General features: G+C 47.4%; 1 protein-coding gene across 1 annotated transcript in view; it reads right to left on the reverse strand.

Moving 5' to 3' along the window:
- The window catches only part of MERTK (MER proto-oncogene, tyrosine kinase), a 121,347-nt gene that overhangs the window by 80,768 nt on the left and 23,483 nt on the right, over positions 1-17,096 (reverse strand). Inside the window, exon 2 of the mRNA XM_018054803.1 lies at positions 5,451-5,871. Within this exon, the coding sequence (XP_017910292.1) occupies positions 5,451-5,871 (421 nt within the window). The remainder of the gene's footprint in view (positions 1-5,450; positions 5,872-17,096) is intronic.

Genomic DNA, 17,096 nt, shown 5'->3' on the forward strand with positions numbered 1-17,096 from the left:
TGTGAATGTACTCAAGGTCACTGACTTGATTCAAAAAGGGCTAAAATGGTGTTTTACTCTATGTGTGCATGCGTGCTCAGTAGCTAAGTCATGCCTGACTCTTTGTGACCCCATGGACTGTAGCCCACCAGGTTCCTCTGTCCATGGGATTTCCCAGGCAAGAATAAGCTGGAATGGGTTGCCATTTCCTCTTCTAGGGGATTGTTGCAATCCAGGGATCGAACCCATCTTAGCAGGTGGATTATTTTACCATTGAACCACCTGGGAAGCTCATGTTATATGTATGTTACAACAATCAAAAGCAAACAAACAAACATTAAAAATGAAAGAAAAAAAACTAAAAAGAAGATACAAAGACCCACTGATAAGCCTTCTATTTAACTAGCCGTCATTCAAATGGTGCTGACAGGATTCCATGGATAAACCAAGTTCAGGAATCTGGTACAAAATCTGACCTAAAAAGAAGTCTGAATTGAATATAAAGTAAGTCTGAAAGTCTCAGCAATCTGTGGCTAAAATTAGCTTTTCCAACGGATGGCTCTGTTGAACCAATGATGTTCTTACTTTCTAGATGTTTGGCTGATCTCTCATGTACGATTCCATCTTTTGGGTCACCAAAAGCAGCAGGATAAAGAGCAACCAGCGATGACATCAGGCAGACCCAGCTGGGGCAGGGTGGGGCAAGGGGCTTGGCTCTCAGAGCCTGCAGGGGCCCGCCAACACAAGGAGCACGCAGGAACCCAAACTACCCATTTATCATGTTTACCAGGAAAACGCACTAAGAAGGTAAAATCCGTGCAGCTTGAGCCACTGGGAAGGACGCCAGAGTTTAAAGAGCATTGGGAACTCTTGGACTACAAAGAAAACAAATATCAAACACTCTCCCTCTGCCATGAACCACCCAGTGAGTAAATCTGCAGGGCCTGTCGATACACAGGACTATCAGTTTTCGTTTTCGCTTGAGGGCGGGTCTCCTCAAGTCTTCTGATCTGAAGGCTGGTGCCTTCCTGGAAATTTTTACCTGATGAGTGTTTCAACCTAAGCCAGAGAGCTTTTCTACACCATACACCAGACTTTAGAGCTAACTGTTGTTGTCTAGTCTCTAAGTCGTCTCTGATTCTTTGCGACCCCAAGGACTGTAGCCCACCAGGCTCCTTTGTCCATGCGGATTTCCTGGGCAAGAATACTGGAGTGGGTCGCCATTCCCTTCTCCAGGAAATATTTCTGATTCAGGGATCTAACCTCCATCTCCTGCATTGGCAGGCAGATTCTTTACCACTGTGCCAACTTGGAAGCCCTTAGAAATAACTGCCCCAGGAATTACACTCTTCTTTAGAGACTTCATCAGGAGGTCTTGGCTACGCAGGGTTCCCAGGCTAGACGAATGGATACTCTAGGCATGGAGTGGGGGGTATGGGGCCAGGAGTAAGGAGGGGTGTTGGTGGAGATTTTCTGTTTTAACCACCAAGCTATTGATTAGGAAATACTCCAACCAGACACTGAGTGCTCCCTACACCCATTAATGCCAGATGACTCTTGACTCTATCAATACTAACAGACATCTGATCCCTGCTATATGTAGTCATCTATCATTTGCACATTTGCTTAAATAAACGTGGTCCATGCAGTACTCTTGGAGGCACCTCCAACAAAATTGCAAGCTAATGAATTCCTGGTAAAATGGCATCCACCGAAAGCTTAGAACTAGTTTTTAACTTTTCACTTTGCTGAGAACCAGAGTGGATTTCCTTGGGGCCCATGAGATGTGAAAAGAGAGGATATGAGGAGAGGTGTGCAAATCAGGCTCCCTAGTTAACTTTACTCCCAGCTTACTATCTAGTTACCCTGGGCAAGTCATCCTAATTTATAAGGACCTCAGGGTCCTCATCTAAAAGACATCAAATTAGGCTCTCCAACATCCTTCAATCTTGCAACGAAATTATACAGATATTGATCATCTTGATCAAGTGACTTTAATTTACTTCATTGAATTACCCACAGCTACAGTGTCACCTGAACATTAACAAAGTGAATATGTCAGTGGTGGACTTGATGCTGCTCCAAATATTACTCGGTTCAGCTGAGTGTCCATCCATTGTAAGAATTCTGATCACTAAATTTGCTCAGTTGGGAGGTCACATAAGATTTGCTTCCCTTCCAAATAACTTTATGAGAGTTCAACCAAATATGTGCAAAAGTATACATTTTTCTCTAAAGCTCTCAAAATTTCACCTAGTCACCTTCCAATATCTAAAGACCTAAGTTCAGAATAAGAATCTGCTGTTCTCCATAGTGGCTGTACTAGTTTGCATTCCCACCAACAGTGTAAGAGGGTTCCCTTTTCTCCACACCCTCTTCGGCATTTATCACTTGTAGACTTTTGGATCGCAGCCATTCTGACTGGTGTGAAATGGTACCTCATTGTGGTTTTGATTTGCATTGCTCTGATAATGAGTGACATTGAGCATCTTTTCAGGTGTTTGTTAGCCATCTCTATGTCTTCTTTGGAGAAATGTCTGTTTAGTTTTTTGGCCCACTTTTTGATTGGGTCTTTTATTTTTCCGGAAATGAGCTGCACGAGTTGCTTGTATATTTTTGAGATTAATTCTTTGTCTGTTGCTTCGTTTGCTATTATACTCTCCCATTCTGAAGGCTCTCTTTTCACCTTGCTTATAGTTTCCTTTGTTGTACAGAAGCTTTTAATTTTAATTGGGTCCAATTTGTTTATTTTTGCTTTCATTTCCAATATTCTGGGAGGTAGGTCATAGAGGATCCTGCTGTGGTTTATGTCGGAGAGTGTTTTGCCTATGTTTTCCTTTGGAGTTTAATAGTTTCTGCTCTTACGTTTAGATCTTTAAGATCCAGCAATCCCATTGCTGGGCATACACACCGAGGAAACCAGAATTGAAAGAGACACGTGCACCCCAATGTTCATCACAGCACTGTTTATAATAGCCAGGATATGGAAGCAATCTAGATGTCCATCAGCAGAGGAATGGATAAGAAAGCTGTGGTACATATACACAATGGAGTATTACTCAGCCATTAAAAAGAATACATTTGAATCAGTTCTAATGAGGTGGATGAGACTGGAGCCGATTATACAGAGAGGAGTAAGCCAGAAAGAAAAACACCAATACAGTATACTAACGCATATATATGGAATTTAGAAAGAAGGTAACGATAACCCTGTATGCGAGACAGCAAAAGAGACACATATGTATTAAATAGTCTTTCGGACTCTGTGGGAGAGGGAGAGGGTGGGATGATATGGGAGAATGGCATTGTAACATGTAGATTATCATATGCGAAATGAATCGACAGTCCAGGTTTGATGCACGAGACAGGGTGCTCGGGGCTGGTGCACTGGGATGACCCAGAGGGATGGGATGGGGATGGAGGTGGGAACGGGGTTCAGGATGGGAAACACGTGTACACTCATGGTGGATTCAAGTCAATGAATGGCAAAACCAACACAATATTGTAAAGTAAAATAAATTAATTAAATTAAAAAAAAGACTGCCTACTCTAGGTGTAAAAATTCTCTAAGTCTTTTGAATATCTCATGGCCCTTCAGAGCTTTCAGTCAGGTGGTCCAATTCCATCTCTTTGGCAAGAAGACCAAGAAACACGTGGAGGCTCACTTACGGTCTCATGGAAGCCAGTGGCAGGACCCCAAGCTGAAACTCCCAGCCCAGACAGCAGGGCTGTGCTTTCCTTCTAAATGATACTCTCAAGACTTTGGTCAGACTTTTGTTTTTATAAGCCTTTAAACCTTATTTATTATGAAATGGTGATTTTAGTTCTCCCATCAGGAGCTGTGTCTGTATAATGGAAAAACATCTGTGTTTTGCAGATGATGGAGAAAAAAATACAGTCAAGCCTCCCGAGGGGTCTCAGTCACTAGCTGAGAATGGCAGCCCAGGAGACCGAGCCAGACTCTAAATCGACCAACGAGAGACACGCAAGCTGTTTTCTGTGCCTTGATGATGACCAGGATAACTTAGAAAATGCAGAAAAAAAGGGGGGGGATCTCATGGAAGTGTTGACACATTAAACTCCAACTGGAGTCATCAGGTCTGTGGTAACTCAGAGGTGGTTTTTCTGAAAAGGAAACATACAGTGATTCACCCAAAGACATGACACAGCCTGGAAGCGGCCCAAACATCAGGTCAGAGAAAGTAAAAACGACAGATCAAAGAGGCTCCCCTCAGCGTGGAGGAGTCCCAGAGAAAAGGCTCTTGCACCATCGCTGCCCGGCTCCGACCTCATCTTGAGCTCTTAGTGACTACAGTCTGCGCATGCCTGCTAAGCTGCTTCAGTCGTGTCTGATTCTTTGCGAACCCATGGACTATCGCCCGCTAGACTTCTCCGACTGCGGGATTCTCCAGGCAAAAATACCAGAGTGGGTTGCCATGCCCTCCTCCAGGGAATCGTGCCAACCCAGGGACCTAACCTGCGTCTCTTGCATCTGCCGCACTGGCGGGAGAATGCTGCACCACCAGTGCCGCCTGGGAAGCCTGACTGCAGTCCACCTAATTCTAAGCCTGCATATGCTGGGCGGTCCTGACGTACACACCGACAAACACACACCCTCCTGGCTAAGAGGAGACAGGAGAGAATGAAGGGGGGCGGGGATCCCCGGGAGGTCCAGTGGTTTAACTCCATGCTTCCACTGCACAACTGCAGGGGACACCGGTTCGATCCCTGGCTGGGGAACTAACATCCCACGTCACATGACACAGTCAAAAAAGAGAGGGAGAGAGAATGAAAAGGGACGGTGGGAAGAGAAGCCACTGTCTCACTGTCTGCAGGATCTGGCGTATATGGACTCAGTCCTAGGGATGATGGGTTATTGGGTTACGTCCTGGCCTGGCTTATTCCTGTCTTTCCCTCAACTCACTCTGCCTGCCTGGGCCAATACAAAGTGGAATGTTGAGATGGAGAGCCAAGTGCGTGAAGGTCTGTCTCAGCTTCCCAGACTTCACACTTTCGGGGTTCTTCCCACCCCAACACGAGGTCAACATCAGTACCAGTATCTGTAGCCACAAGGGCTGCTGGGAGAGGAGGGAGGAAGAAGAAACGGAGCAAACGAAAGGGACGCAGGGCTGCACTGTTTGACAAGCTCCACGCCCACCCAACGACTCTGATGTCTCCTCATGCCAGGCAAGGACACAGCTCTCACCCACTGGGAGAGTTCTGGAGTCCAGCAGGACTTGGGGGCACTTGCAGGCCAGCTGGGAAGAGCGTCTGATCACCAAGAATCCCACTGGGGCCAAAATCCAATGGAAAGAGATCAACAATACAATTGACTATTAATCTACACTCTGAATGGACTGGTGAGGCTGCTAACACAGAAAACAAAAGGCTGTTTTGATTACTGACAAGCCTTTTGCTTTTGAATCAGCAAAAGCATAACATTTTCAAAGAAAGAGAGAGAGAACACTTACCTGAAGGAAGCGATGACTGCTGTAACTTCATTATCCGGATAAAACTGAGTAATTGCATGATGGACCCCTAACAATTCCTTCCCATCTTTCCACCAAGAAATAGTTGCACTGTCCTGGTAGATGTTAGGTATGTTGATGGAGCAATTAAACTTGACATCTTTGTGTTCAGAAAGTATTATATGGCCAACCGTATGATTAAATGCAAGAGGTGGTAGGAGCTTGGACCTGGCGGAGGTCACCCTGGGAAAGGCTACATTTCCAGGGACTGGTGTTCCAGGCTGGATGGGTGGAGACACAGCGGTGGGCTGGTAGCGACCAGTGTGAGGAAAGAAAAACGGCGTGTGGTCAGCCTGTAAGCTTCCTGGGAGAGAACCAGAGAACAGCAGGCTGGGGCTGGTTCCTTCCTTCATCTCAGCAATAGCTGCAAAACAGAATATCGGATTTTTAGCCCTTTTTTTTTTTTTTTTTAAGGTATAAGCCTTTCATTTTTTCAACACATAAAAAACACATATGTGACAAACTTGGATCAAACTGAACTTGAAAAAACTTCCTTTTTTCTTGAAAATATATCATGGATATTCTGCCCTGTCAACATGTTTCCTAACATATATCTAATCTAATTGCTAATTCCACCATGTTAAATTTTTAAATTATTTTTTAATTGGAGGATAATTGCTTTACAACAGGGTGTTGGTTGCTGTCGTACATCAATATGAATCAGCCATAAGCATACACACATCCTCTCTCTTGAACCTCCCTCCCACCCCCCACCCCCAACCCCCCACCCCCCACCTCGCCCTCCATCCCACCCCTTTAGGGTGTCACAGAACCTCCCTGCCTCACACAGCAAATTCCCACCAGCTATCTATTTTACATATGGTAATGTATATGTTTCCACGCTACTCTCTCTATTCATTCCACCCTCTTTTTTATTTAACTTTTTCACTTTTTGGCTGAGCCACACAGCATGTGGGATCTTTGTTCCCCAATCAGGGATTGAACCTGCGCCCTCTGCATTGGAAGGGCAGGGTGTTAACCACTGGACCGCCAGGGAAGTCCTGGATTTTTAGCCTTTTAAATAATGGAGTTTCCCAAGTAGGTTCCCAACTTTCTAGGCCAGCATGAGAGAGAACTGGGCATCCTCAATATCCTCAGAAATCATGATCAGAATTTATTTAACACACATGAATAGTGTGAATATTTTCTTTTACAATTTTATTCATTTGTAGACTTCCTTCTATAGAAAACTTAAGAAATATAATCTTCACCATCAAAATTTTTAAAATTTGAGATATAATTGACATATATATAATATACTCATTCCAGCTGTATGGCAGAATAATTCCATATTTGTATAGTTTTGCAAAATAACTGCCAGGATAAGTCTAGTTAATATCCATTTTCACAAATGGAAATTTTTTTCTTGCGATGAGAACTTTTAAGATCCACCATTAATAACTTTCAAATAGCCATTTGCAGGATTTTAGTTCCCTGATCAGGGATTGAACTTGGGACCTCAGCAATGACAGCACAGAGTCCTAACCGCTGGAACGCCAGGGAATTTCCTACGATACAGTATTACTAACTACAGTCAGCATGCTCGACATTACACCCCCAGGACTTAATTATTTTAAAACTGGAAGTTTGTACCGTTGACCACCTTCACTCATTTTTGGAACTGCGACTCATTCCAAATCCCTCCTCCTTAACTCACCAGCAGGCGGGCAGGTGCTGGCGCCTGAGAGCACCTCCCTTCTGCCCCGTCAGTCACAGGACTTGATGCAGCAGACCCGGCCAACAGTCTGGGAAAGGCTGCTGCTGGCCACAAAGGGGCACGTTTGCAATTCTGGTGCCTCAGCAAGACCCATTTCCAGGGATGGGGGAAAAGTCATCGTGTGCTTATACAGTGACTTGGAGCTTCTAGCAAAACGTCTGCCTGCTGGAATAGACCTGGAAATATTCTGATTTCATCTGACCCACAAGAATTTCTAACATTTCTGTTGTGCTCTTAGTGTTAATGGCAGTTTTGGAACATACATTCTTTACTATTAATAGCTGTTATTTATTCAAACACATCAGGACTTTCCTGATGGTCCAGTGGTTAAGACTCAGCTCTTGCAATGCAGGGGACATGGATTCAATCCCTGGTTGGGAAACTAAGATCCTACATGCTGTGTGGCATGGCCAAAAATAAAAGGCACATTCCATGGGGGGAAAGAGCATTTTTTAAAAAACCACACTGACCACAGGTGGTGAGATAGGCAGGGAGGAGAGACACAGGCTGGCATGTTATGGGTGAGTGATGGGGGTACACAGAGCCACCTAGTCCTGCACAAGGGCTGTGCTTCCTGCCACTCTCAGGATGTCACACCTCCCGGGCTGAGAGTGTGTGTGTGTGCGTGTGCGTGTGTGCGTGTGCGTGTGTGTGTATGTGTGTGTGCGCGTGCACGCAGAGAGGGCAGATTAAGCAAATTACAACAAAAGACACTCAGTTAAACTTGAACTTCAGATAAACAACAAGTAACTTTTAATGTAAGTATTCAGTTAAGTACTTATTTGGTGGATAGAGGTACAAGCAGATTTGGGGGTAGAAGGAGGAATCAGAATTTATTCCTCTGGCTTCCTCCCTGCAGGTCACTGGACCACACTCATCCCTCAGTGGAGGGCTGGACTTCCTGCCTCAATGACTTCCTGACAGAAGTCCTCTCCACCCAGCTCTCTCTCCCACCAGGGAGACTCTCATGGTTGCTGTACCTGGGAAGTGCTTTCTGGGTGAACTCCAGGTTGAAGGACAAGAGGTTTCACTCTAAAAACAGGTAAAGCTTGTTGCTTGTTCTTGAGGCTGAGGTCTCAGGGGCTCTTGGAGTGCAGGTGTCCTTTGCAGCCTCTGGGAGAGGGCTTTGTGAGTCAGCTGCTGGCTGGCCTGGAGCCCAGTCATCCAGACAGATGAGTGTGCTCTGATGGGAGCTGTCCCTTATTCCAAGGAGTCGAGATCAGAGTGACTGTACCGAGAGGGGCCCCTGCCCCTCCTGTCACCCTCACGCCAGGCAAATTTTTGCACAGGGATGGTAGGAAGAGGTGAAGTCCGTCTTCTCTGATGTTGGGGTCCCTTCTGCAGTTATGGATGCTCTGACTATTTATCTGGTCTGTCTGCAGACCCTCCTCAAGAATACTTTTTCTACAGGCTTCAAAACACTTACAATTCACTTGTGCCTCTTAGAGGCCAGCTTACCTGAAGCACTTCCTATTTGTTGAGCTTGGGAGTCAGAGGTTTTGTCCAAATAACTTTTCTTTCTTTCTTTTCTTTTCTTTTTTTTGCCACACCATATGGCATGCAGGATCTTACTTCCCTGACCAGGGATTAAACCCATGCCCCATGCAGTGGAAGCCTGGAGTCTTAACCACTGGACCACCAGGGAAGTCTCCAACTTTTCTGTTGTATGTTAAATATAGGGCAAAAAAAGTAGACTGGGAGAAGAGGGTAATACTTCTTTTGGTTTGTTTCATTTCCTTAAAAACACTGAATATTTCTAATTATAAAGGTAGCACAAGTCTGCTGTAAAAAATTCAAATATTTATGGGAGCACAGAAAGTATAAGATGGAAACCTATTTTATAATTCCAACCCTGCAAGATAACCTCTGATTACAGTTTAGGGTATAAGCTTCAGTTTTCTGTGAGCTGAGCAGCTCACCAAACAAACTAATGGCAAAGCCCCCCAGTCAGATGACATCACTGAGATTGGGGCACAGCCAAAACCTGTAATCACTATGGATGGTTTAAAAGATAACTAATCTCCAGAATTTGATTTGCCAGATGCTGGTACAGCATGATTTAACTGCTAACATTATTTATACAGCACTTGCAGGTCTAAGATTAGCTGTGACTGTCAAATGGGATACAGAAAGGCGAATGTCCCAGCAGAGGGGGAGCAAAGAGTCCCAGGAGTTGAAGGGGGTGGGACACAGCTAACTGTGTGGGGAGGCCTTCCCCAGGCCCCGCCCCGCTCTGTCTAGTTAATAACCTCCCACGTCAGGGACTCGGACCCGCCACTTTGGTGGTATCTGCTGTAATAACTCCCCAGTTCTCTCTCTGCTGCTGGACTGACTGAAAGCCCCACACTGTAGTCAGTTCCTAGCAGGCACTCAAAATATTACAGGTTTGCTGAGTGACTAAGAAAAGGAATGAATTGAAGGAGGAGTAGGGGAAGAGAGACAGGGTTTCAAGGGGCCAAGGCGGTGGAAAACTAGAGGGAAAGGAAGAGGCCCTAAGAGTTTGGGAATACCAATTTAGCTTCAGCGTGGCACTTCTGTGCTAGGAGAAAAAGAGATTAAGTGGAATTAGAGGACGCCCCTGGTGGCCCAGTGGTTAAGACTCCTCACTCCCAATGCAGGAGGCCTGGATTCGATCCCTGATCAGGGAACTAGATCCCACACGCCACAGCTAAGACCCAGAGCAGCCAACTAAACAAAAATTAAAAAAAAAAAAAAAAAATAACGGAATTAGGCTGAACGTGGAGAGCCCTGAATCCCAGCTGAGGCAGGAGGGGTGCCTGGAAGATTTCTGAGCAGGGGAAGGAGATCAGAGCTGTGCTTGACCAGGCCACAGGAGGGAGGGAGAGGAGCAAGAAGGAGAGGCCAGGAAGTGGGAAAGCCAGAAGGAAGACATTAAGGCCTAACTACGGGAAAGGATGCTGGAGACAGACAGGGCTGATCCTGGCAGCGCTCAGCGTTACCATCTTTCCAAAAGGAAAGGTCAGTTTCAGATGCAAATTCCTATATACAGAGTGGATAACCAACAAGGTTCTACCGTATAGCACAGGGAGCTATATTCAATAGAAAATGTTAGTCGTTCAGTCATGTCCGACTCTTTGCGACCCCATGGACTGCAGCCTGCCTGGCTCCTCTGCTCATGGGATTCTCCAGGCGAGAACACTGGAGTGGGTTGCCATTTCTTTCTCCAGGGGATCCTCCCGACCCAGCGACTGAACTCATGCTTCCTGAATTCCAGGCAGATTCTTTACCATCTGAGGCACCAGGGAAGCCCACATTCAATATCTTATGATAAGCCATAATGCAAAAGAATGTGAAAATGGACATATATATATACACATTATATATAATACTGAATCACTTTGTTGTATACCTGCAACTAACAAAACAATGTAAATCAGCTATACTTAAATAAAATAAATTTTAAAATACACTAAAAAAAAATGTCACAGGACTTCCCTGGCAGTCCAATGGTTAACACTTCACCTTCAGGTGCAAAGGGTGCAGGTTCAAATCCTGGTCAGGGAGCAAAGATTCCACATGCTTCCGGGCAAAAAAACCAAAACAAAAAACAGAAGCAATATTGTAACAAATTTAGCACAGACTTTTTAACAAATGGTCCATGTCAAACACATCTTAAAAAAAAAAAAGAGGTAAATCGGACACAAATATTTAGGAAGGACATAATCTCCGGACTCAGAATAGTTCTCAGAAGTGGCCATTTGGCAGGTTAATCCTGGCCATGGTTTGAAGCGCAGGGCCCCCATTGGGAACATGGGGATGGTAACAATGGTGCCCCATAGGATCACCAACAGAAATAAAAGAGTCATTGCTATGTCTGGCTCATCATAAGCACTCAATAAACATTAGCTGTTAGTACTTAAATTATTTTCCCTTTTCATTGTGGATCCATAAAACCTGCCACGACCCAATCCTTAAGAATTGCTGTTCACAGGGGTTGACACTGGGGGCTCCGTGAGGTCCTCACTGCAGAGCTCTGGCAAGAGGTGTGTCTGGGGTGGGGTGCTGCCATTCACACAGTCTTCAGTGTAAACGGGGCTTCACAGCAGGTGCTATGCAGTGCATAGCCTCCCCAGACCCATGACCTATGAGGTGGCCTTGACTAAATGAACATAGACAATGTAGAAAAAGGCACAATGAGAACTGGTCCAAGGCTTTGGACCCCAGGGTCAGGGCAATGATCAATTAGAAATGACACTTGGGCTTCCCTGGTGGCTCAGGGATAAAGGGTCTGCCTGCCAATGCCAGAGATTGGGGTTTGATCCCTGGTCTGGGAAGATCCCACGTGCTGCACAGCAACTAAGCCCTTGGGCCACAACGACTGAGTCTGTGCCCTAGAGCCTGGGGGCTGCAGTGACTGAAGTCCACGTGCCCCAGAGTCTGCTCAGTAAGGAGAGAAGCCACCACAAGGAGAGGCCTGCACGCCACAACTACCACGTGGCTCCCGCTCACCACAACCGGAGAGAGGCCCGTGCAGCCACGAAGACCCAGCATCAACAAGTAAACAGAAATCATTTTTAAAAAATAAATGCAATTTTAAGCTGCTAATCTTTCAGTGTTCTACGTTGGTTGTAAAATGCCCCTCCCCCTGTCTTTCCTCGAAGAAGTAGAACACTTTAAAATTATTTGGGAGTGAGTGATGGTGGGAGGATGAAAGTAGATCAAAAATTTTTTAAGTTTTTGATTTTTATTACCACGTTCTCATTAGTGCATCTTCAAGATGACACAGCGAATGTGGTGGGCCTGCCTGATGGTCCCCATTGTGGAGACCATTTTTTCAGCCCATGTCAGAGATGTATAAAACACCACAGCCCCAGACTTAACGAGGATTTCATCTTTTCTCCATGGAACAGGTGGAAAAGCAGGCTGCTTGTGAAATTCAGCAGAAACCGTTCCTCCTCTTCTTTCCCCTCTTTTCTTCTTTTAAGGTTGCTTCCGCCTATGGACTGGACAGTAGCTAAAGTGGGACGTTTTGCCTCACAAGCAGACGCAGTTGAGCAACCCGGATGAGCGGCCTCCCACTCACGTCCAAGCGCAGCTGCCCAGGGGTCCCAGCAGCTGGGTTTGCCAACCCCAGGGGCCACACCCATCCTGGAGTTGGTCATGGAGCGCCCCTGCCCGGTTCCCATGCGTTTCCAGCCCTTGACCAGATTCCAACGTCACCTTCATAGAGACGAGGGACTGTGTGTCCACCATCTTCCTCCAGTGCTCAGGTCGGGGGACAGGCTCCAGGAGATAAGATTAGCAAATGTTTCTCTAGTCAATGAGTACGTGATTAGATCTATTGTCCACTGTGTGGGGTTTGCCAGGTTCTTCTGAACAAATCTACCTGTAGCTTCCCCGAGGGCTGGAGCTGGCATTCTCTGAACCCAGGCTGATGCCTGGCATGGAGTCAACGTGCAGTGAGCATCTATGGGATAAATGAGTGTGATACAGGCAGGGGACACTGCTATGACCGGAAGCGGGACTGCGGTGGGGCTGGAGCCAGGGCTCTGCAGCAGCACGTCTTCCCCCAACCACAGCGAAACTGTGGAGGGGCAGATACTGAGGGATCGTAGTTTCTCAGACTCAAAACTGGTACATGAGGGAACACTAAGGAAAGAGCTATTTCTGAACAAAAAATTGAGTTGCCATCTGATCCAGCAATGCCAGATGGCGCAGTGATAGAGAATCCACCTGGCAATGCAGGAGACACAGGAGGTGTGGGTTCGATTCCTGGGTCTGGAAGACTCCCCTGGAGAAGGAAATAGCAACCCACCCCAGTATTCTTGCCTGGAGAATCCCATGGACCTGGTGAACTATAGTCTGGGGGTCACAAAGAGTCAGACACGACTGAGTGACTGAATGCATGGTCCAGCAATTCCACTCCTGGACATATATCTGGACAAAACTCATTCAAAAAGATACATGCACCCTTATGTTCACAGCAGCACTGTTCACAATAGATAAGACACAGAAAACGACCTAGATGTCCACCGACAGATGAATGGCTCAAGAAGATGTGGCTAAAGAAGTTCAGTCGCTCAGTCATGCCAGACTCTTCGCAACCGCAGCACGCCAGGCCTTCCTGTCCATCACCAATTCCCAGAGTTCACCCAAACCCATGTCCATTGAGTCGGTGATGCCATCCAGCCATCTCATCCTCTGTCATCCCCTTCTCCTCCTGCCCTCAATCTTTCCCAGCATCAGGGTCTTTTCCAATGAGTCAGCTCTTCGCATCAGGTGGCCAAAGTATTGGAGTTTCATCTTCAACATCAGTCCTTCCAATGAACACCCAGGACTGATCTCCTTTAGGATGGATAGCTGCTGCTAAGTCACTTCAGTCGTGTCCGACTCTGTGCGACCCCACAGACTCCACCGTCCCTGGGATTCTCCCGGCAAGAACACTGGAGTGGGTTGCCATTTCCTTCTCCAATGCATAAAACTGGTGGATCTAAAGAAGATGTGGATTACTCAGCCATAAAAAGAATGAAATAATGCCATCTGCAGCAACACAATGGAACTAGAGATTATCACACTAAGCGCAGTAGGTCAGAGAAAGACAAACACCGTGTGACATCCCTCATATGTGGAATCTAAAACATGAAACAAACGAACGTATCTATGAAACAGAAACAGACTCACAGACAGACAGCATGTGTGTGGTTGCCATGGAGGAGAGGAGAAGGGGAGGATGGATCGGGATCAGTAGACGTAAACTATTATACATAAGAAGGATAATCAAAAAAAAAAAAAAAGAAGGATAATCAACTAGGTCCTACTGTATAGCACAGAGCACTATCTTCAGTGTCCTGTAATGAACTATAATGGAAAAGAATATGAATATAAAAACATTATATAATGGAATCACTGTGCTATATACATGCAACTAACACAACGTTGTAAATCAACTATATGTCGATAAAATAAATTTTTAAAAAATAGGCTATTATCTGTGTGATCACATAGTGCGCCCCACCCTTAAATTCATGAATATTTGCTGAGCACTCGCTGCGCGTGCATGATAGCAAACAGGTTGGTGGGCAGTGACGATCAGGGCTAACCAGTAACTCAGTGTTTAGCACCGAGGCCCACCCAGTCCCGGGATGCCTGAGAGGTGACCTCGGGAAAGTTCTGTAACTGGCTGATCCTCTTCAAGGACAAAAGTACCTGTGGGGGGTATAGGGAGCAGGAAACGATCAGATGTACCAGGTCCATCAGCAAACTGCACAGACACTGGCTGCTGTTGTGCCCTGCCCGCTTCTGAACCTGGCCCGGTCTGTTTTTTTCTGGCTGTGCTGCGTCTTCGCTACTGTGTGCCGGCCTCTCTCTGTCGAGGAGAGAGGGGATGCTCTCTAGCTGTGGTGCGTGGGCCTCTCACCGCAGTGGATCCTTCCGTTTCAGGGCACAGGCTCCAGGTGCCAGGCGCACCTGCTTAACGGCTCCCTGGCACACGGCGTCTTCCTGGACCAGGGATTGAACCCACGTCTCCTCCACTGGCAGGTGGATTCTTACTCACTGGACCACCACCAGGGAAGCCCTGAACCCGACCTGTTGAACGCTGGAAGGAGGAATTTCTGGGCTTTGTGGGGTGAGTGCTGGGACTAACAGATGAGGTCTGTCTCAGACAGTGTATAGAACAGCAACGTGGTGGCCACATGAAGGAGAGGAAAAGTCGCACTTCCGGTCTGTGATACCCAAAGAACTCTGGCTTGAAGGAGTCTCCCGGGGCTGGTCACCACCCTCTCCCAGCAGGAGAGCCTTCTGATTCTCTTGAAGCTGTAGGACCACAACCCAAGGTGGATCAAGGGGAAAAGCAGCAGCTGCTGAAAGGGCAGGATTCGGAGGAGTGGGTGGAGAGGCAGCCTTCCGCCCCCTCCCGACCCTGGAGGCCCTCCAGGCTGTGGGAGGAGAGCTGGGCAGGAGCGAGAATGCAGACTGCTGCTCCGGGCGCCTGCTTTATCACCCCAGGACCCGGGGAGGGACCGGAAGCGCCTTGGCCAGATGGGTCAAATAAGGGCAGGGCCGAAGTGTCAGTCATATAGCCCACATCTGGCTCTTTGTACTCCTTGTCAGACAACAGAACAGCTGGCGACATGAGCGGACCTCTCTGAAATTCAGCCTCAAAACCCGAAGGCCCAGAGGAGGCTGCAAGAGTGAGGACTTATTGTTGAACTCAGGGGTGTCATGCCCCACACTGCAGAGCAGGAGTGGGCCGTGAGGACGCGCTTTTGCTGTGTAGTCGCTAAGTCATGTCTGGCTCTTTGCAATCCCAGGGACTATAGCCCGCCCGGGTCCTCTGTCCACGGATTCTCCAGGCAAGAATACTGGAGTGGGTTGCCATTACCTCCTCCAGGGGATCTTCCCGACCCGAGGACTGAACCCACCTCTCCTGCACTGGCAGATGGGTTCTTAACCGCTGAGTAACCCGGGAAGCCCAGGATGTGCTTTGCCCAGGCGCTAAGAGTTCCTCGGCCCCTCTGTCCCAGGGTGACATTTGCTATCAAGCAGCCCCCATGGCTGGAAGGAGAAAGGCCCCCTTCTGGGGTGGGCTTGCAGTTCACAGGAAAGGCTTTTGGCACCTAGAATCCTGTTGGTGACCACTTCCCTGTCCCCCTCCCCTGTCACGCCCCCTGTCCCCCCACCCCAGGAAAGAGGCCTGCATGTGGACCAGAGGACACCCCTTCCTTGTGTGCCCCCCTCCCTGGCTGATATTTGAATCATGTCCCTGAGTGGCTTCCCTGTGACTTGGTTAAAACCTTATCCTCTCATCCCCAAAACTGGCTGAGGCCAAACCCAGAACAAGCAAAAACTTTCTACTTAGTATCAAGTCACTTTATGAAAACAGGAGTCTCAATTGATAAAGAGAAGCAACACTGATAACAGGACATTTTTTCAAAAACCTTTCAACCTGAAATCGCTTGACCTGGTTGCTACTGCTGCTGCTGCTGCTGCTGCTAAGTCACTTCGGTCGTGTTCAACTCTGTGCGACCCCAGAGATGGCAGCCCACCAGGCGCCCCCGTCCCTGGGACTCTCCAGGCAAGAACTGGAGTGGGTTGCCATTTCCTTCTCTAATGCATGAAAGTGAAAAGTGAAAGTGAAGTCGCTTCAGTCCTGTCCGACTCTTAGCGACTCCATGGACTGCAGTCCACCAGGCTCCTCTGACCTGACTGCTACCAAACTATAAATGGTAAACAAGAGCGCTCCGCCACTCGGAGAAAATTTAACAGCGCAGCAAAAGCCTGCAAGGCAGAAACCATGAGCTGACCTGAGGGAGGGGGCCCAGCAGGGGCTTTCCGGAAAGAAAGAGGAATAATTGGTAGACTGCATATGCCTGGAGGGGTCACAGCCTCAGCAGAAAAAAAGCAGAGACGCCAGTGAACTGAGCGCTGCAGAGAGAAGAAAGTGGGGCTGGTACGAAACAGCGCTGGCAGGCCAGAGTTTCTACATGGGCGGTGGGGTGCGGTGGGGGAGAGGGTTGGGATAGTTGCCAGATTAACAAGCAGGATGCCCCAGTTATACTGGGACTTCAAATAAACAATGCCTATGTGGTTTATACTTAGTTAAATAAATACAACTTGGTCTCTTTCAGCACAAACTGGCTGGAGCCACAGCCCAGGGAGTTCATTTTCACCCCCGCCCCCATAGACTGGCCTCCTAGGGCAGAGAGCAGAGTGAGGAGGGGGTCCGAAGGGGCAAACAAGGACCCCAACACACTAAGCCAGCTACCCACCCTCTCTGAGCCCTGACCTGAGGGAGTGCAAGGGCCTGGGCCTCGGAGCCAAACCCACGATTATCAGGCTGATTGTACTTCCGTTGGTCCCCCCAATACACTGGCTCAATAAAAAATGTGGAACTGAGGTAGGAGACGGTG

This window comes from Capra hircus, chromosome 11 (genome assembly GCF_001704415.2).
Source record: "Capra hircus breed San Clemente chromosome 11, ASM170441v1, whole genome shotgun sequence".
Classification (NCBI taxonomy): Eukaryota; Metazoa; Chordata; class Mammalia; order Artiodactyla; family Bovidae; genus Capra; species Capra hircus.